Source organism: Marmota monax, unplaced genomic scaffold, assembly GCF_021218885.2.
Source record: "Marmota monax isolate L192 unplaced genomic scaffold, Marmota_monax_Labrador192_F-V1.1 WCK01_AAM20220418_F8-fsc00025, whole genome shotgun sequence".
In the NCBI taxonomy this organism is placed as follows: domain Eukaryota; kingdom Metazoa; phylum Chordata; class Mammalia; order Rodentia; family Sciuridae; genus Marmota; species Marmota monax.
Genome location: NW_026691950.1, coordinates 2,815,451 through 2,837,465, shown reverse-complemented (window position 1 = coordinate 2,837,465; position 22,015 = coordinate 2,815,451). Strand labels below are relative to the sequence as shown.

Genomic DNA, 22,015 nt, shown 5'->3' with positions numbered 1-22,015 from the left:
AGACTTGCATAAGGGGTAAAAACACATTTCTGATCATTCTTTTACACATTCACATTTTATGAGATAGTGAAGCATTTACCTTGAGGTCCCATGTTACTGGTTTCCTGCAGTGTTATCTTTCAAAGGAGGGTGTATTTCCAGTGCAGAGGGACTGTTTCTAAATACTCCTAAAATTCCTCTCACTTTGACGATAACTTCTGGCTCTGCCACTGGCTATCCATGAGTGAGTGCTTTCTCTGAGCCTCAGTTTTTTAGCCTATACAATGGACATAAGGATGTCTGCTGCTTAGTTTATTAATATTTATTCCTGAATCTGTGTGAACATAAGTGAAGGATATAAAGGGTATGTTCTCCCATGCCTGGGAATTAAGAGCAGATACTCTGGATGGAAAGAAATGCATTGAGTCTGGTTAAATTGAATGCTCCTTCCTCTGAGATGACCAGGAAGAGGAATCATCTTCATATGAGACTAGCCCTTTTGCTTTGACTCCTGTCCCAAAGGTTCTCCTTTCCTTTGGGGTCCTTGCTAATAATCATTGCTACCAGTACAGTGAGAGCTCTTCAGGGACTTAGTGTTTATTCCCTTTTTCCATTCTACCTATCTTTTGGAAATATGTATTTAATTCCCTACTGAACATAGAAGTTGAGTTCATGGCTTTCAACAAAACTCTGAGAGCCCCATAATATTGACTATTAGAAACCAGGAGTGTTGCCATACACCTATAATCCCAGAGACTCAGGAGGCTGAGGCAGGAGGATTGCCAGTTCAAACCCAGCCTCAGCAATTTAGCAAGGCTAAGCAACTCAGCTGGACCCTGTCTCATAAGATATAAAACAAGAGCTTGGAATGTGGTTTGGTGGTTAGGTGCCCCTGGGTTCAATCCCAGACCAGTTGGATGGTTTGGATAGACTATCCAACTCATCCTCTTTGCCAGATATGACTATCAACAAATAAAGATGAAGAATTCAGACGTCAGAGAACTTAAGGCCCTGGAAAGGGGGGTGATCTTTCTTCCTTCTACCAAGTTCTTTCTGCAAGTTCCCATGTTTTAAATTTCAGGATCTGCCTCTTCCTTGGACAATTGACAGTGGGAAGGCCACCTCTTGCAGGGCAGACCCTAACCCCTTTCCATACATATGGGACAGCAACAGCCACAGCTATCTAAAGAAAGTTTTAGTACAAAAGCTTCCTGTATAACACTGGGGATTTTTCTTTCCTAGGACAGTGGTGAGCGGGTTTAACCTTATCAGGCAGGCACTGATATGGTGAAGCATCATCAAGAAGGTGTGTTGTGTGGACTTTTCCTACAGAAGACTAAGGTGGTGCTCCCAAATGTGAGTTCAGGAGTCTTCCTAGGGAAGCTTGAGGAACACGGGGAACCTTGAGTGCCAGGCCTAGTTTTGCTATCTGCTTATGTGACCTGGGGCTCACTAGAGGGTTCTTCCTGGGGACCTCATTTTCTTATCCATGAAATGAGTTTCACATATACCATAACTTTTTAAGGTCCTTGTCAATCAAGAATTATATGAATCTAGAATAACTGCTGAAAGTATGTAGTATAGTTTTTTTGAACAGATTCAACCTGTCTGTATCTAATGCTGGGAGTTCCCATTCTTAACACCACCTTGGCTTGTGAATATAGCCGTTTTGTGGAGACTTGGCATCAATTGCTGGCAGAGGTCATTCAGCCCATTCTTTAATACTATGCTGTTCTTTTGGTGTCTTGAAGTTCAGTGGCAGACTTGTTTTCTGATGCTAGGAAAAACTCATCAGATCTTCCCCATGATTGCCTTGTTAAGTAGCTCATGGTTTTTGATGCTGATACAACTGAATTTGTTATTGTTATTGTTTAGATATTAGGTGTCCCTCAGAAGCTCATGTGTGAACCAATGCAAGAAAGTTTAGAAATGAGGTGATTAGGTTATATAGAGGTTTAACCTGGTCATTGCATTGATCTCCTGATACGGATTAACTTGTGATAAGTGTAGGCAGGTAGGGTGTGGCTGGAGCAGGTGAGTCCCTGGGGACCTACCTTTGCGGTTTATATTTTGTCCTTGTTGAGCAGAGCTCTGACTCTGCATCCTGATGTGACATCCTGAGCTGCTTTCTTCTGCCACACTCTTCTCCCATGATGTTCTGGCTCACTTCAGACCCAAGAGAATAGAGTCAGCTATTTAGGGACCGAGACCTGTGAAACCGTGAGCCCCCAAATAAACTTTTCCTCTTCTGATTGTTCTTATCAGGCCTTTTGGTCAAGGGAGGGAAAAAGCCAATAAAACAGTTATCTTACATTGCTTTTCTTATTGTTCACTAATAGTGTGTAGAAATGCAACTGATTTTTGTGTGTCAATTTTGTATCTTGCAATATCTCTGAATTCATTTCCTCTAATGGGTGGGTGTGGGTGTGTGTAACCTTTGGAGTGTTCTACATATGAGGTCATGTGATCTGAGAACAGCAATAAGTTTTCTTCTCTCCAGTTGGATGCTTTTTATTTCTTTTTCTTGCCTAATTGCTCTGTGTTCCAGTTTTATGTTGGAAAGAAATGGTTGAAGTGCTAATTCTCATCTTTTTCCTGCTCTTGGAGAAAAAGCTTCTAGACATTTATCATATTACCTGTGAGTGTTTACCATCTGGCTTTATTATTTTGAGGTAGTTTCCTTCTATTACTACTGTGTTGAGCATTTTTATTGAGAAAAGATTTTGAATTTATATAAAATACTTTTTCTGTATCAATTGTGATGATAATTGGTTTTTTCCTTCTTTCTGTGAATGCAGAATATCACATTGATCAAATTTCATATGTTGGACCATCTTTGCATTTCAGGATGAATTCATTTGGTCATGGTATATAATCCTTCTAATTGTAGTATTTTGTGGAAGGTTTTTTTGCAAACAATATTCATAGAGGATGATGCTCAGTGGTAGAGTACTTGCCTAGAATGCACAAGACCCTGAGTTCACTCCCAGCACCCCCGTGTGTGTGTGTGTGTGTGTGTGTGTGTGTGTGTGTTTATTCATAAGACATAATCATGGTAATACTGTTTTCACAGAATAAGTTTGAAAGTGTTTTCTCCTCTTCAGTTTTTTGGAAGAGTTTGAGAAGGATCACCATTAATTCTTCTTCTGAGGTTTGGTAGAATTTACCAGTGAAGCCATCAAGTCTAGGGCTTGTGTTTGTTATGAGGGTTCTGATGATTAATCCATCTTCTCATGAGTTGCAGGTCTGTTCAGATTTTCTGTTCATCATGATGCAGCCTTGGGAGGGTGTGTGCTTTTAAGAATGTGTCCTTTTCACCCAGCAAATCCATCTGCGGCCATTCACTTGTGCGCTTATCATCCTTTTTATTTCTGTACGAATCAGTGACTACGTCCTTTCTTTCGTTTCTGATTTTCGTTATTTCAGTCTTCTCACTTTGATTTCTCTGTCAGTCTAGCTAAAATTTTTTTCAATTTTGTCAGTCTCTCCAAAGGACCAATTCTGTCTTGCTACTTTTCTCTGAGGTTGGCTTTAATGATGTTTAAATTATTTTTTCACCAAAAAACTGGTGCTATAGATTAGTTTAGCACTGGACTTCTTGTTTTGTTTTTGCAGTTTGGCAAGGAAAAAGACTCCTTTGCCTTACGTATGTAGATATTTGAAGAATTTAAATAATCAACACTTTAAAATAATGAACTTGAACATCTCTGCCATTTTTCCCCCTTCCTTGGGCAATGCACGTGTCTCCTTGCTCATTGCCGTTTGCCAAAATTTGTTGCGTTGTTGTGATCAGTCTCTCATGGATAGTTAACATACTGTATCATAATTTGATTCCCAACCGGCAAGTTCCTTATATTTCCCCCATGCTGAAATTCTAAAAGTTCAAGTGAGATTAATTAATTTTTATTATTATATTACATGAAAAAGCCAATAATATTGATAGAAATTGGTTAATTTGGGGAAGAAAGACTAGAGGACCCATGGATTGAAAATTCCAAATTTCATTTTTATTTTTGTGAATCACAATGCTTCATCCAGGGTATATTCTTCCCACCCTACTCCCTCATGTGAAAATTTTGTCATTACTGTAATTCATTGAGTATCCTTCTCTATGATTATGATCCACAGGCAGTTTTAGTATGATTTTCCAGGAAGTGCCACTCTAAACTGTTCATTTCATGACTTCTAACATACAGAAGTTGAGAATCTATTCAAGCCACTTGACTTTAATTTCTCCTCCTCCTCCCTATTCTTCCTCCATGAGAATTTTCTAGGTATATTTTATTTTAAAAAAATACTTAATTGACAAGTAATGATTATTATTTGTTCAAGGTGTACAACATGAGGATTTGGTACACATGTGCATTGTGTACTTATTACACATCTGGAATGCTTTGTGAACTTGGATCTCATCTTTATGCAGAGGCTTTGTTCATCTTCTGATTTTAGTGTATGTGCTGTCAGAGAAGCACTTTCATTTCTTTTTGATAATCTATTTACACAGTCCTTTTGAACCCAATACATTGCATCTCAGAGACGTGATGAAGATCTGCCCTCCGGGTTCTGTGTCCTTGTTTCTTTCATTATCTTAAATCTTTGCCTTGAGTTTCCAGTTTTTAATCAAGCCATTTATTTCTTTTAAGAGATTTCTATCAAATTTCCCATAGATTTATTAGTCTGTTGTTATCTAATCACTACTAGTGTTCATTTTTTACTTTATGAGCATATTTCTTATGTGACTGGCTGCTTTATATGTATTTCATTTCATTGATTCTAAGATACATATGTTTTTACATTTTGACATCTTTGAAATCTGATATATCTTAGAATTGTTGACCCTTTACAGCTATTGGCAGCATTGATTTTATTCTTAGTACATAAAATAGTGGTGCATCTTTTAGTTAAGAGCAGCTAGTTTTGATGAAACAATTACTTTGAGCCTTGTAGTAATGACTATTAGAATGACTATTCATATTACTTTTACAATGAAACCTTTCCAACCTCTTCTTCAAGTCTAAGCCTGTGTTCTGTGAGGTTTTTGATCAGTCTTCCAGAGTATATATCCTGTTTCTCCAACATAATAAGCCCCTGTGACTATTAATTGTGTCTCATATCTCTTTCCTGGTCCACACATACTGCATCAGCTGTGTCTGTAGTAAGTATTGGAGTATTGGTGACCATTTGAATTGTCTTGATTCCTCCTATTTCAAATGAATAACACCAATTTACCATTTTATCCTTTCTATGGAACTTTATTGACTGTTAGTCCATATTCATGATGTTGGTGAAATTTATGCCATTTTAATGATATTTTAACATATTCATTTAGTTTTTAAAAACTTCAGATTAAGAAGGTAATTAAGAAATTATATAATCCCAACAGGGATTCTTGTAATACAAGTTTAAAATTCTGCTAGTTATGATGGTTGTATATAGAACTTCTCACTGAACAAATAAAACCCCTCTAAATTTTGAAAGGACCTCTGAAGTCTTCGTAGAGGGGAACAATTTTTAAAAATTCTACATAACTAAGTATTAATTCATGCTGTATCTGTTTTAGAACTCGCCATTTATAATTCCACCATGAGAGGTTATTAGCTAGCTATGAATTTGGCTCATTTATACTTGTGCATATTGAAAAATGACTCTTATTTTAAAAATTCTCCAAAAGGTACTGCTGGAAACAACTTTTGAGAATAATTTCCTGGAGCCCCCTTCACCCCCCAAACACACTCTTTCACTTCTTTTCTGAAACCTAGATAGGAGATGTGCCAAATTCTTACCAGAGCTGTTGGTTGGATTGTGTGCTCACCTTGGTTTATGCACATTGCTGTCCAGTGGTGATCTCCAAATGAAGCAAGGTGGGGACGAATCTGGGAGTGACTAAAATAAATTTACCTGAGCTTTTCAATACACTGTGTGAGCACAGCATAACTTCTTTGGGTAACAGTGGAATGAGGCTCTTGTTTTAGCAGCCATTACATATTTCAAGGGAACAGACTGCACAGGAGAAGAATGTATAGTAAAGATGTTCTGGCAGTTGATGGAATTTGAAGTAGCATTTATATCACCAACTGAAATATGATTTTCCCGTCTTGCTGATTTATTGCCTGACTTCTGTGACTGAGGGATTGATCTCTTGGCAAGTCTTATGACATAAAACCATAGGAAGGGAAATTGTATGCATGCACCAAGTTTTGCATTTATTTCGTAAGCACTCTTTATGGGTATGTGTAGTCTTACTGTGTACAACTGACAAAAGGTAGCTGTTCTTTGTCATGAAAGACTTCCTCAGTTTCCAGAGACAATAGGTCATAGAGAGAGAGAGAGACACTTTCTTTCTCTGTGTCCTCGTTTGTATTAATGTCATCACTGCATTTGACTCTTTTAGGAAGCCCTTTTGGTCCTATCAACAGCTTGTTCTGAGCTATCCTTCTTAACTTCTAGCTTTATCTGCAAATTTGTGTGGTTCACCTGAGACATATGCAGATAAATAGCCCAGATTCAGCATCCTCAGACTTGGAACTAAATATGCCATGTGCCCTGAACTGATGGATGTAGCTTTTCAGCAATATTGATGTTTGTAAGTTGAATATAAATCTTTGGATGCTTTGCTTTGCAATTCATCCTCATGTGAGTTCTTGAACACTAGTTTTCAAACTACCTTATCTTGCAGAAAACCGCCCATAAGTGGAAAGACAAAGTCAATTGTTCTTCCTTACCCACTGACAACAATAGGAATCATGAGTGAGAGTCTCTGGCCAGATGTGAATTGGCAGCTCCGAATTCACAAGCTGATTACATTTCCAATGCTTATTGTAGTCAGTGATTTAGAACTTTGAACGTGTGGGTTAGTGGAGGAAAATAATGCAGAGAATACATGAGCTTACCAAAACTTATCTAATCCATAATGTTCCAGAAACATCATTTTATTTATATTTTAAAACATAGTCTCCCCCATGTTTCTCTGTGGAAACATGTCCTTCATTCTGCTTTGAGATCCGTAAGCATTTCATTCTTTCCTTCAGCACACACCCACCCACCCACTGGTGTCTACCTGTATATCCTGAGCAGTATATCACTCAGGGTTCTTGGATGAAAAGCAATAGAGCCTGGCTGAGGGAATTAGGCAGAGAAGTTATTACAGAAGATATTATGTGGGTTCTGGAATTATCAGAATCTGAGGAAAGAGCAGGAAAAAATAGAGACTACACAACCAGATTCATAGCCAAGTCAGTCACAGAATTAGTTGTAAGTAGGGTTGTCCTACCACTAAACACTGGAAATCCATGTTTACACTGACCACCCCACTGGGACCAGACACTCAGTACCAACTCTGTTACCTCAGCCTGCTGCCTCTGGGCACCTGATGTTGTTGCCCTTACCCCTATCTGTGATAATCTCCTCCTGCCTCATTCTGTCCTTAGCTCTAGCTTCAGGGTTGACCAAGACTAGGTCATGTGCCCAGGTCGCTGGAAAAATGAACACCTGACCATTTTTGATTTTACGTTGAAAAGTATGCCTCTCATCAAAACCCACATAGGAGAAATCCCCCCTAATACAGGAAGAAGGTCCAGATGTTGGATATGCCCCATCCTTTTCCCCCAATACGGGCAAATTCACTATAAGAAGCTATAGCCAGCTCTGGTAGAAGGGGCAGGTGATGGCATGCCAGCAATGGCGGTGGCTGAGATGTTTATCCATCTGAAGCTACATCCATGTGACAACAAAAACTGCCAGTTCTTCCTGATGCACTGGTGTCCAGGGACCCTTTTAACATGTGCAAACTAGAGCTACAGGGTGTGAAGGTTCAGGACCTCTCATAGCATATTCTTTAAAGTGATAAGACGAAATATATTAAGTTGAATTTTAACAATTTGATTAACTAGGAGGATCAGATTAAGATTTATCTGTTTTCCTCGTTTATGGCAGAAAATGAAATTTCACATTATCTGTTTGTCTTGGATGGTTGGGGGTTTATGTGTTTGATCCATCAATTGCTGCCCTATTTTTGTTGTTGTTGTTGTTGTTTCTGTTCATTCCTTTGTGTGTTTTGAAATGGAGTCTTGTTATGTTGCCCAATCTGGGCTTGAAACCTGGGGCTCAAGTAATCCTCCCTCCTCTACCTCCTGAGTAGCAGGGGCTCTAGGTGTGTACTACGGGCCCAGCTGGTTTCCTCTATTTTAAAAAATCATTTTTAATTGCAATAATTCATAAATGTAGCTTGCAAATTCCTGTCCCACTTGTTTTTACCTTGCCATTTTCCACTTCCCAGAAGCAACTATTTTCAATTCTTTTAGCTGTTCTTCTGGTATTTACTTCCATATGTAAATAAATATGTTTACATTGCTATTCCTTGAATTTATCTATTTTTTTCAAATTTAGGCATCAAGCATTGAATTTCTCCTATGTGGGTTTTGATGAAAGGCATACTTTTAAGGAAAACATGTTTAGCTCTTCTTCTCCCTCCTTTAAATACATTCCTACTCTTTAAGACAGTTTGTTTTCACTGTTATTTTTCACAGTTCAGCTATGCTGTGTACCATGGTCTTATTTATATTTTTCTTATATAGCACAATAATTTTTTTTTGCTTAATATTCTATTTATAGACTGCTTATTCATCCACATATTCTCACATAAGATCAGACGTGGTGGCTTGTTCTGTTGTGGATGTGAGTGAGTGTGTGTGTGACATTTGTCCTGGAGCTGCCAGCTTGCCTGCTTCCTTTTGGACTGTTTACTCTTGAGACCTTACGCTCAGCTGTTGGCCTGGAATTTTCCCTCCCCCTCCTGTTGGGCATTCTTGATTGACCTGTTTATTCGATGGCATGTCTTGATTCTGACTGTCTTTTGGGAAGGTGGGAGGCACATTGCCCAGTTGCTTCTTTAGAAAGAATGTGCATATTGTAACTCTTGGATATCTGGCCTGTATGAAAGTATCCATTAGTCCCCTTTATATATGATTAATGCTGAATTTAAAGTTGCTCATTATTTTCTCAGAGAGCTTTAGAGCCTTCTAATTTTCTTCTGCTTCCAATTTTGTTTTTGAATTGTTAAGTGTTGTTCTGTTTGTGTGTGCCTTGGATGTGCCTGGTTTTGTTGTTGTTGTAAGCTTTTCGTGTTTTTGTTTTTAATGCTCCAGTGTTCTGAGGCTTCATCATAATATTTTTTGGTATGTAATTTTTTTCCCTAATTGTATTTTTTTTTTTTTTTTTGGTGTGAGTGACATTTTTCTTCCTACTGTTTTCTCTCTTTTCTCTTTTCTGAAACTCCTGTCTGTGGGATGTGGAACTTCTGAATTTTTTTCCTCCAATTTATTTATTATTAAATATTCTTTGTATCTTTTTGTTTTATTTGCGGGGAACACGTACCTCTTTAAACCCTTCTAGTATATTTTTAATTTTTAAAAATTTTCCATGGTCATAATATTAATTTCTAAGAGCTTTGTTCTATTCTCAAACATTTCTGTTTTACAGCCTCATATTCATTCTTGCTTCATAAGATACAGGATCTTTTACCTTCTAGGGGTTATTAATCATGGTTTTCTCCTGTGTCGATTCTGTTTGCTACTCAAGCTCCTGTCTGTCACTTTAGATCCTGTCACATGTAGCGTGATCACATTATGTCATTGTTGGATATGCCCCATCCTTTTCCCCCAATACGGCTTTTCAGCTGGTGTTCTTGGCATGGGATGGCCACAACTTGTCAGAAGTCCCCTTGCCCCCAGTTATGATAACTGTGGGTCTCTTCTTGAGCTGGGTAGTTTCTCCAGAAAAGACTTCCAGTCTCCCTGCTGAGCTAGGCTGTGTGACCCCATCAAGGGCAGGGCCCTGGAGCTCTCCACTCAGTGCAGACCTTCCTGCTGTCCTCTTTCTCATTTGGCACCATCTCTCAACCACTGCTCCGTAGCCTCCCCACTTCCAGATCCTTCCCGATTTGACCTTTGCTCAGAACAGACCTGTGTCTCCTGCTGCAGTGGACAAGGGCACTTAGCAAGCCTCCCGGCTAAGAAAGGGTATGGAGATTTACTACCAAAGACTACTTGCAGGCAGTCCCCCTGCTTTCAATGCCACCTCCACCTGTCCCCACCTTACAACCTGCACTTCGGCTGTACTGTGCTGTGATTGGACTTGCCTGAGGTTCTGCACCCCATCTTGGCTGATGACTTCCTGATACTTCATTCTGTAGACATTTAAGCTCTCTGTGTCCCTGCTTTGAAAATCCATTCATCAAAGCCCCATCTGCTCTCCATTTTCCAAAAATATATATATATATATATTTCTATTAATTTTGTTTCCTTCCTTCTTTGGTGCTTCTGAATTTATCATTGACCTTTACTTTGTGTCATTTAGTGGAGTTTTAGGAGGGAATGGAATTATTGAAGCATGTGATGATTGTCTGTCACATGTAACTAAAAATCAAATCCATTTTTGAGATTTACTTCCATTTGGATACATGGTTGTCTGGTCCATGGAAGAAGAGTTAATTTGTTTCCTCTCTTTTCACTTTTATTCAGAGACTGTTATTCTCATTGTCAGAATAAACCGAAACCAAGTGAGTGTTGTTATGATTTCTTAGTTTGAATGCATTCTAGGAAAAAGGGTCCTTATTTAACTCTGTGAATTCCAAGTCTGATGTCAAACCCAGGCACAAGCATAACACCATACTTCCAACATTATAAGGATATGGCCTCCATTCCCTGAGGGTTTCTACAGCAATAATTCTGTTTGTGTATGTCTTTCTTAAATTTCTTTTTTTTTAATATTTATTTTTTAGTTGTAGTTGGACATGATACCTTTATTTATTTATTTTTATGAGGTGCTGAGGATCGAACCCAGGGCCTCACATGTGCTAGGCGAGCGCTCCACCATTGAGCTACAACCCCAGCCCTTTCTTAAATTTCTTAATAGTTTGACTGGAGTTGTATCTAGACTGGAAAAATAAACTGTTTTCTAAGAACTACTCTGTCCAGTTGTCCTCAGCTCTGCAGGGAACGGAGCTCTCATTAGACTATGGAGGAATGTTGGATGGCAGCATCCTTCCCCATTTCCTATGATAAAATTATTCTTGCAAAATTCAGGTTCTATAATATGCCAAAGGCTTACATCACTGACTGTGTAAACATCGCAGCAGAATCAGGGCCAAACTCCATCTCTCCTCCAACTATTTTCCATGAATTTCATTACAGCTCTAATTTTAAGAATAGCAATTGATTTTTTGATAATGTTATATCATTATTAAGATGTTTCAAGGATTATTGGAAAGTTACCTTGGCCCTTATTCAACCATTGTAAAAGGGCAACCAGTGCAAATCTTAGAGGTTTTTGCATCCTGAAATATTTCAATGAAGATAAGGGCATCCGATCTGATTCCTAACCTAGAGTTTACAGAATTCTTTCTTGAAAAAATTACCTTCACATGGTATATTAATATATTTTTTTAAATTTCAGATGCCTTGTGTTTTTTGTTGATAAATGAGAACAGGAGTCTGGAAGTTCTGGGAGGGAGCATGGCTATGTGGGGATCCTGTTGTCATCCTGATGAGAACCAGGACTCCTGCTGTGTGCTGAGGCTAACTAGAGGTGTCACTGCCTCTGAGCAACAGGAAGAAAGGACTTCTGTCCTTAAAACCAAAAATAGATGCTCTTTCTCATTACCATAGCTCAAATGATCATCTTTTTTAATGAGATGGGCACATCCCTTGTGGTGTTCACAGGTTTAATGATCAGATTACTTAATGCAGAGCTTGGGGGGAAATGGCCCTGGTGAGACAGATGATGGGAATTTTACTGGAACCTAAAACAACAACTTTATTTCCCCTTTCTTTCTGCAACTTTTTTCTAATTCCTTTTATTTGCCTTTTTTTTTTTTTAATCTTTGATGATTCTTAAAGGGATTTATCTGTCTTATTTTGAGCTGTTTTGGTGGATTTACACATTTCTTACTATAATTTAGCTTCAAAAGATTATTAGTAGAGAAAATAGTTATTTCCATGAAGAATCAAATCTGTCATAATTTAGGTGTGCTGAAATTAGTCTAACTTGCTTTAGATAACTCTGAAGAATTGCATGTTCTGTTTCATGCTGCTTGCCTGATTTTAGAAAGTTTCTAAATTGGTTTTTTGCTAATTTTAGAAAACTGTGTTTCTGAAAGTGAAGCAAGAGAAAATAAAGAGAAGAAAATAGATGTAATTTGAGGGAGATAAAGTAATGTTATGAAGGTGCCTTGTAAACCATTAAATAACAGATATGTAAGTTACTGTTATTACAAGGGTTACATTTTAAAGGGGAAAAAAAAAGATTCACAATGATCCTATAAGGGAAAATAGAAAAAGAAAAAATCCTAATGGGGAATTTTGCAGTCATATTTTTTTTTTCATCTGGAAATGCAGTAGTACTTAAACTTCCTATTTGAGCAGTTATGGACATAATATTTATTAGCCAAAAGCAATGTTCTTTCAAGGATAATTTGGAAAGAGAATCCTACGTAGGGTGGTGGTAGTCATAGAGAAACCACTGGGCCCTTAACCTTCCCGACTCTGAAGACCTGTGTCCTGGGGTTATATACCATTTCCCTTCAAGGCTTAGTTCATGTTTGTCTGTCTATGGAGCCTTTCATTTTGTTCTCATTCATCATGCACTGGCAAAGCCCTCCCCCCCAGGTTTTGAGTTTGGTTCACATTTCCGTAGACGGTTCAGAGCAACTGGTTGTGTTTCTGGAGTCTCTGTTTATTATATTTTAGTGTAAATAACAGTGATCACTTATAGATAACACCCCCAGGGCATGGTTTCAGCTTGGCTGTCTTTGTGCTAAGTGACTTCAGATGAGTGCCACTTAAGCAATGCCATTTGAATTCTTGAAGAACCAAGAAATAAACAAAAAAGCTTCTCAGAAGCCCAAGTGTATGATCAGAGTCTGTGCCCCGTGCCCTTCAGATCTTATCTGCAACTTGGAATTTTAAGTTTAGTTCTCTTAGGTTTCATGATTTTATTTGGCTTCCAAAATCATAGCTGACTTTAATGGAAAAGTTGCAGAGACGAGATGTGACTGTTTAGGCAAGGGAGCGGAGATAACCAAACCGTGAAAGGCAGATGGGGAGGGTCCCCTGAGGCCCAGCAGCCATTGGCCTTTGAGTGGAGGCACAGACACCCCTGAGTCCCAGAAGGTTCTGAAGACAGCCATTTTGCCACTGACCTTCAATAGCCAGGTTAAGCCCCGTTACCAGCAGCACACACTTAAAGCCGACTGCCCAGTCTGAGTCTCCCTTTTGTTCATCTTCCACTCAGATCCTGCCTGTGCTTGGCTGCAGGTCTTGACTCTGGACCCAGATCTACAACTTGGATTCACCTTTGGTTCTCCAAGTGTGTTCTGTGCTCAGGGTCTGAGCTCCAGCAGTGTCTTCCTTTTGATTTTCGATGTGTGCTCTGTGGCTTTTTGGTAGGAACTTCATATTCAGTCCTCTCTCTGGTGTTAATACCCAGCTCCTACCTAATCATCTCTGGTGGTTGACTTTAAACCCGTTTACTATTTACATGGGTGGTTCTTCAGCTATTATGAAAATCTTGATCATGCTCAATGTTTTATTCTTTAAGACTCCCCCCCTCCTCTTTTTGGGGGAGGGGACGGTCAGTGCCTGGAATTGAACCCTGGGCCTCACACATGCTAGGCAAGTGCTGTACCACTGAGCTACATTGCTCGCCCTTTTTGTCTTTATTCTGAGGTAAGCTCTTACTTAGTTGCCTAGGTTGGCATCAAACGTGTGATCCTCCTGCCTCAGCCTCCTGAATAGTTGGGATGACAGGTGTCTTCCACTGTTCCCAGTTCTCCTTGAGATTTCTAAAAAGCAGAAATTATACTGTTTTATAAAGAAGAGAACATTGTAATTTAATGAGTTACAGAATATATTATTTTTGAAGAGCATAAGCAACCACAGCTACCTTACAGCATCTTTAATATGAAAAAATGTTGCATTAAGCAAAGTCATTTTTAGAAATTTTGTTTACAGATTCATGTTTTGGTCTATAACACCAAATACTTAAGCAGAGATATTACAGTATCTTAAAATAGTTAGATGAGGGCAATAGAACTAGTGGCTGCTGACATGAAATGTTTGTTTTGGAGAGAATTCTTGGCATTTTTTTTTGCCCTGCATCAGCATAATCAGAATTTGTAGGAAAGAAGGAAAGCAGTAATGTATTTGTTGAGGATTAATGACCTTGTAGAGGATTAGTGGGGGTGAATATATTATGGATGGTACCATAAATATAGTAGTTAAAAAGCTGCACACTAAACACTTCGTGGACTGACAAATGAATTCCCTGTCTTTCCTTGATGACTTGCGTTTAAGTGAACATGTATTGTTTATCGTGGTCTCTTTACATTCTCAAGAACACAAAGAGGAATGACAGTCCCCCAAATTTGTTTTGTTCTCAAGATACTGCTGATGAGATGGACGGAATCCAATTCCATGTTTTCAGGATCAAATTACTTTTTAACAGCTCAGAAGAAAAGTCACATAGTACATACTCCTAAAAAAAAAAAAAAATCATCACTCTCATTTTTAGAAACTATCATTGAACTTATTTCCCGACAAATAGTATAATGTGATGCTGTGTAATATAGAAAATGTGCAGTTTGCTCCGTGATGTCTCAGGGCTCCTGTATTAAAAGAAATATAGTGGCGGGTATCAGAAATGTATATATTGGGACAAAGATGTGGACCTGAAACCAAGGTGAGTTTTTGGGGCAGCGAAGCCTGATGATCCATGGGTGTTCATCTTGTTGCTCCAGTGGGTTGAACCTAAGCAGGCCGCCTTGTGCGTGAGCATGAGGAGAAGCCCCATGCTGCTAGGCCAGCGGGGCTCACAAAGGTGGCGGATGGGGCAAAGTTTTCATGAGCTCCCAAATGTTGGCACCTACCAACATTTGGTAGGTGTTTCCTGTTTAATGGGCCTCCTGGTTTTCCTAATTTCTGAAACCTCCAACTTATGAATTCATGAAGATTTTCTTCTGTGAAAAATAAATGCAGCTGAATGTGATTTATAGCTTTGCTTTGAGTCAGGGTAGGACAGGAAGATACCTCTGTAGTCACCATTTAATTGGCCTTCTTACCTCTTAGTTGTGAAAATTCTTCACTCTGTACTGGTTTATTGATCGAGTCCACACTTATTGACTGCCTACTATAGCCCATGCCCCCAGGGAGACAAAGATGAATGGCCCAGTTTGTTGACATCTGATGCCTTTGGAACCATCTCATTCCTGGCTGACTTCAATGAAAATTCCAAAGATGGCCTAGATCTCACTCACTAACACAGAGACAAACCATGAGGCAGCCCAAGGGTTTTTGAGATCACAAAGGCTGCCCGGAGGACATAAAAGCTGCTTTTCAAGGTGTTTTCCCCTGCATTCGGTTTCTAAGGAACTATGCTCCTTTTGCCATTATTGGGATATCCTCCAAGACCTAAGTCAGTGCACCCTATTTCTGGATTCACCAAAACCCCAGGAGGAGCCTGAAGTGGGAAGGTCTGGCTGCAGTCTTAGGAGGCACTTTGCTAGGTCATCCAGGGGCAGGGGCTGCTGCAGGCTCCACTCTGCCCTCCTCCTCGCCTTAGCTTGCTGGTGTCTGCCTCCCTCTCTTGTTCATTAGGTCCGTCATGCTAGGAGGGAATCTGTGAATTGGCACATCTCTAGGAGGCTTTATAGGATGGTGGTAATGGTTTTGCTTAATGAAAGTATATGCAGAACTTTGGAAAGTTTGCACCCGAGACCTGAGATCATTTGGGGACAAGCCTGCTTCCAATCTTTTGTTTATATACTTTTTTTTTTCCTTTTTGATACTCTGTTATGAGTGTTTACCCTAAAATGCCCTTTTCCACTTCATATGTACTGGTATGTGTTTGTTGACCTTAAAACAGGATGGGACTGCTTTGATTTTTTTTTTTTTTTTTGGCAGCGGAGGGGTAGCATGCCAGAGACTAAGAATCAAAATCTATATCCTGAAAGTATTTGCTTGTCACCCCGAAAGAGCCTTGCCGTCTCTTTTCAAGAATGTTGATGTCATTTGGTTTATCACCTCCCACTCCCCAGTACTATTAATTGTGAACTGACTATAACGAGATCTCATCTTTGTGCTCCTTGTCACACCACAGGGTTGGGGATTCTCCTCCTTCTCCACGGTCAGCCCCTTGGTCTGTACTCCGGACCTTTCTCTCTGCCTCTTGAGATCTGATTAATCCTTCCCTCCTCCCTCTGGTACTCCCCTCTGCCTTGCCCTCCCGAGTCCCTCAGTCCAAGAGAATGTCCTTCTCTGAGCACTTAAGCTCTTGGGAGCCATCCATCTCCTTACCCTGCTCTGTCAATCTGATCTTTCTGCCTCCTCCACCACTTCACTGAAATGGTCCTCCATCAAGGTGACCTACCTGCCGGTGATTTCTTAAATGTCAAATCCAGTGCTACATTTTTCATTTTTTATCTTTCTCACCTCTTTGTCCCCCATGGTACCTCTCTGCCATTCTTGGTTTTCTTCAAAAGATCTTTTCCTGCTGCCTGTTCTGTTGTTGTGTTCTCTAAGGCTCCGCTTATGCCAATCCTATAACCTTCTCACCCAGCTGTGTTCCTCCAGGGACACCCCCTGCTGATGGGGTCTGTGCTGCTCTCTGGGTGAGAACCCCTTATGTGCCTTTATGTTTTGCTCAGATTTCTTCCCTACCTTCTCACCCAAGAATATCTGGATATGGGATGGGATTGTGTCTCAGTGGTACAGCCCTTTCCTAGAATGTGTGAGGCACTGGGTTTCACCTTCAGCACCACATAACAATAAAAAGAATAAAGGTATTGTGTCCATCTACAACAACAACCACCACTGCCGCAGTCTGGCTGGGCACAATCAGGAGCCACTTGTCAAAAGAAACTAACTTTATTTTTAGAACCAAACCCCTCCCCCCAAAAAAATATCAGGGTACACTCTGCCTGACTCTTCTACACTCTAATATCTAATGCCTCAAACTAAACTTTTGTCTTCCTTATTCCTTCAGTTGTCACTACCATCCATCCATGTAGAGTCCACCATGTTGTTCTGCTTTTAGCTTCTGGGTGTTTCCAAGTACTAATTCTTCTTTCCCATTCCCCGCCTCCTTCTACTGCCCCGGTCTCCACCCTGCTCTCTGATGATTGTAACAACCAAAGGGGCCCCACCGCACACCTGCTCTCCTCTGGCCCCTGCAGATCCATCCAGAGCAAGCACTGCTTCTGAAACAGACTAACCCATCCGTGGTTGTCTGGAACCAGGATAAAGTCAGCCCCTGCCCCCTCCCAATAGATGAACAAGGCTGCCCTCTGACTCCGGGCTTCCTCCTGGCCTCACGCTGCGGCTTCACCTACTCCATGTAGTTTCTAACCTCTGCCTTTTCCATTGTCTTTTCTCCCAGCCTTGGGATGCACAGGTATCCCATTTTCCTGGAAGAATACCTGACCTCTCCATTTCTGCGCTATGTACCCTGGCTTGACACAAATTATTCCATTCATTCAACTGCCCCATGGGACCCAGTTTATGTGTGTCCCTTGGCCCCACTGGTCTTCACTTTCCTTAGAGACAGTGATGGAGGCTTTATTCTTTGTAGCTCAGGTGCTTAGTACAGTGCTTGACATATTCAGCGTGTTTTTTTTTTTTTAAACTAAAAATTTGCAATGACAGCAAATCAGTTTGATGTCTATGAAAATAGGCAAAGTGATCTATGCAGAGGCATTACCATTGGAAGGGGACCATTAAGGGTTGCCTCTGCTATGCAGAATTTATGAAAATTAATTGAATTGGCACTTGTGTGTGTGATTTTTTATGTTTATGTTATACTTTTTTAAAAAATTTTTTATTTATACATGGACACAACACCTTTGTTTTATCTATTAATTTTTTTATGTGGTTCTGAGGATCAAACCCAGTGCCTCACACATTCTAAGCAGGCGCTCTGTCACTGAGCCACAACCCCAGCTTCATATTTATGTTATAGTTCTATGATAAGTTTTTTTTTTTTAATTAGTTTGCTGTGTAACCTCTCCAATGCAGAAAATCTCCTTCCTTCTTTTTAAGCTTTTAGAGGATTAACAGAATATTAGTGCAGGTATCACAATAAAGAGCCACACTAGTGCTGTCCCTTGACATGAGGAAGAATGAGATGAAGAGGTATCAGGGAAATGTGGGTGGGATTACCCAGACTTCTAGAGAGGGCCACTAAGGACCAACCTTGGCCGAGGGACCTGGGGTGACCTGCCATTCTGTCACATTCCGGGGGCACATGCTCATCACCAGCAAGCCCCATGTCTGCCTGTAATGACAGGAGACTTCATCTCACATTGACCATGAATAATTCATAAACATGGCTATCTGGAAATTTGTGGTCATCATTAGCATTTTAATGAAAAAAATGTGATCATTATCCTAAGTCTCTGTTTTGTTTCTCTCTCTCTCTCTCTCTCTCTCTCTCTCTCTTTTTTTTTTTTTGTCTTCCCTACCACAGCTAACCAACTCAATATTTTGTGAGTACTTGGAGCAGTTGAGGTCCCTGCTAATGTGCTGACTGTCACTATGGGCAGATGGTACCTGGAGGCTCACTGTCACCCAGGCAGCTCATGTACGTAAGGGCTTGTGTGCTCATTTATGCATGTGCCCTCTCCCTCCCCCTTCCCTCCCCTCCCCTCCCCCCCCCTCCCTTCTCCATTATAGAATATTGCTGGGTAGGAGCCTGAGCCAGTGAAAGTTTATAAGATTTAAATGAGAATATTTAGAAATGCAGGACAATGAATTGCTCTAGGGTAGGTTTTTGATGGTGAGAAATGTTATTTAAATGAGGATTTTCATGATCAAGCGATCCTGTAAAATCAAAAGATCAGCCCCTCCCTTTTCTGTTTCTATGTGCCCATTCCCATACAGGTTTTTTTTTTTTTTTTAAGTCTTTTCTTTTTTTCCTTACAACACGTGTTAGTGTTTGGAACGATAGTAATGCTATAAATTAGAAACACATCCTAGTAATTGTTTTTATTCCTCCGAAATTAAAAAAGAAAAAAAGAAATTTGTGGATCCAGAGGAGAAGGTCTTCCTCTGTTCTGGGTGCATCCTCTAGAGAGAGCTTGGCTATTTCTCCACATTCTCCAAAGGAGGACTGTGGCGGTTCCCTCTGTGATGACTTTTCAGTGCCTCAGGATACTGGTTCTTCCAGCAGTCTTTCTGGTGGTTGTGGTTCTTCTGTTTGTCTCTACCCTTAATCAATTTAGGAAAAGGAATTCCTTCCCATCTCAGGTCTCCTTCACTCACATAAAGGGCCATTGTCTCATTTACTCTTTTTGTTCCTTAGGGGTTAACTGTGTGGATAGTCCTTTGTTTTTCTTGCTTCCTTTTGCAGCTTCTGGAATTCTGGCTTCTCCAGGTGTATGAGGGCCATTCCCCACAGGGCTTTTGCTCCCATTGTCTTTCTCTGGTTATATCTATTCATGTTCACCTTTCTTTCCTGTTTCTTTATACAGCTCAGGGTTTCCCTTCATAGAAAAGTCAGAAGCACACTCAAGTGCTCACCCAGACAATTGCTTATAAAATGAACCAGATGGAGGGCAAGTGCTTATGACAACAGAGCCGGGATTCAGATCAGCTTCCAGCATGAAGGCCGGTGAATTCAACCCTAGGCTTAAATCTCTCCAAGGGCATTATTGTTTTACTCTAAAATCAGCCATTTTCTTAGCATTACAGAATTAAGTTCACACCTGCAAACTGAACACTAGTGGTGGGTGATCGATGGCCCATGGGCCAAATCCAGCCGGTACCTGTTTTTGTAGAAGCTGAACTCATTTTATTTTTATATTTTAAATGGCTACACTGACATAATCCCTGTTTTTTCCCTTATGGCCTTTAAGGCCTAAAATGTCTGTGATCCCATTTGGAAAATTTTGCCTACCCTGCTGTAGAGGAAAGCTGGAAGGCATGTTGCAATGGATTCATGTGACTTGTTAGTATTTGACCTATAGAAATGCTAAATCTGCATGGTTCATTCTAATATATTTTGAAGAAATTCTAATTTCAGAATGGTTAGGATTCTAATATGTGGGCTCTTAAAGTAGAAGAGCTGACTTTTTATCTTGGAAATTCACACATGTGGACATCTTGGGGACTTTGCTCATCCCCTGTTAGCCAGGTATCTTTCCAGAGCTACCTGGAGGGCTCTAAGGTAAGCTGTGCCTTCCAGGAGTTGCAAGGAGCTCTTCTTTCCCACCTGCTTACTCTTACCAAGAGCTCTCTAGGAGAAAATTGTCCTGTCTTACCTTTATTTGGACCTTTCTTACCCTTACTTGTCCAGTGAGGACACATCTGGCTGTCCTTGGATTGGAGATGGCTCTGATCACTGCCTGAGGCCTCTGCTGAGGTGGTCACTTGAACCTGCTTTTACCTGGGAAGGGGGGCGTGGCTGTGTCTCCCAGGGAGCACCTGTCCTAGTTGCTGGAATGTCATTCCCCAGAACTAGAAGATGGCCCGGCCCTGCTTGCTTTCAGTGTTGTTCATCCTTAGCCTGATCCATGGCCACCATCATTTATTTTTGTGTGGGTTGTTTTGGATTCTTTCTCTCCCTCCTTTGGACCTCATTTCTCCAGACTGTTCAATAAGATTTGCTCCTTGAAACCTGCAGCCATTCGTCGCTGTAGAGGACTTTAACCTCAGCTGCTCTCACATGAGACAAGAAAGCTAGGGTGACTCAGGGCCTCAGTGCCAGGCCCATTTCTGAACAGGTCACAGTGTACCCTGAAGAAGGGAAAGTATTTGGGGGGAAAAAAATCTGTAGAGTTATAATTTTACCATCAGTGTGGTCAGAGCCGTTAGTGAAGGGCTGGCAGTACGCACTGCTGCACTCTGGGTTGTTTTTGAGAGTATCAAATTTGAGCGTTGAGTTTCTTTTTGTTTGGGGATCCATTGCCTTTCAGTGCTGTCTTCTTGTGGGACAAGGTGCTGTTTTTTGAGGAATGTGAAATGGCATCCAGTGAGCACCAAAATAAGTAAATAGCTGGAGCTGACCTTTCCAGACTCTTTGTACAGATATTTAGGCTAGTGTTAAGGCTGGAGTTTTGAAAGTATTCCAAGAATTGCTAATAAAATTCCATCCTTGTTTTTGATTGTACCTATTCCTTCCCTTGAGTTATTCCTGCTCTGACCTTGGCCGTCAAGGTCTGGCCTGGTGCAGTAGCCTCCCAGTCTCTGGCCTGCAGCCTTTCTGCATACACATTTGATTTTGCAGAGTTGCCAAATTAATCCAATGAGGAACATCTCTGATCACACCACTCTCCACTGATTTGGGCATCCCCACTGGTTCAGGGGCTCACTCCGTTTGAGTCCTCCACATTTTCTTTTCCCTTCCCTTTATTATTAATGCCCCTTCTCATGAGTAACAGTTGTTATTTTGTTGTTTGCTTTATTACCAGTCAGTCGATGTCCCATGCCAGCCTGTGTTGGCTGCTCTGCCACACACACCCTTGCTTTGGGCTGCTTCCTCTCTAGAATGCAGAGCCATCCTTTTTCAACTGCTAAAGTCCTGTGCTTGGTTTAGGGTGCAGCAGAATTTCCCATCTTCCTAGGGAGCTTTCAGTTCTGCCAGCTGGGAAGTACAGGTTCCTGTAGCTCCATTTAAGAGACTTAATCCCCTCCTGAAGCTGTGTCTCAAATTATATCTTGACATGTCTGTGTACTTTGAACTTGGACCCTGAAGTCTTATTTCCCTCCTCTGTGAGTGAGGACAGCATCTCATCTACACTAGATGCTCAAATATTTGTGGAGTCACCTTGGGCTGAGGGTTGGGACTAGAGCATACCTGCCCTTAGGAGGTTCCCATAAAGCACTTTCCAGCACACGCCAAGAGCCTGTGTGGGCCCAGACCTCAGGGATTCATCAGGGCACAACCGCGTACAGCACCAGGGGCTGCTCACCCCCAGCTCTCTTTGCCTTTCCCTCCCTCCCACTCAGAGAATGGGTGTTTCCTTTCATTTTACTCTTAAGAAATTACCATT

The 22,015-nt window shown here is 40.7% G+C and overlaps 1 protein-coding gene across 16 annotated transcripts in view; it reads left to right on the top strand.

Annotated features, from left to right (window-relative positions):
- Apbb2 (amyloid beta precursor protein binding family B member 2) overlaps window positions 1-22,015 on the top strand; it is a 397,355-nt gene that overhangs the window by 168,567 nt on the left and 206,773 nt on the right. For 13 of the 16 annotated variants that reach the window (XM_058581877.1, XM_058581886.1, XM_058582107.1 and 10 more), the window contains one exon: window positions 18,493-18,606. The exons of the other annotated variants lie outside the window; for them this stretch is intronic. In XM_058581877.1, the coding sequence (XP_058437860.1) occupies window positions 18,561-18,606 (46 nt within the window). In that variant the 5' untranslated portion in view covers window positions 18,493-18,560. The remainder of the gene's footprint in view (window positions 1-18,492; window positions 18,607-22,015) is intronic. 16 annotated transcript variants of the gene reach the window in all.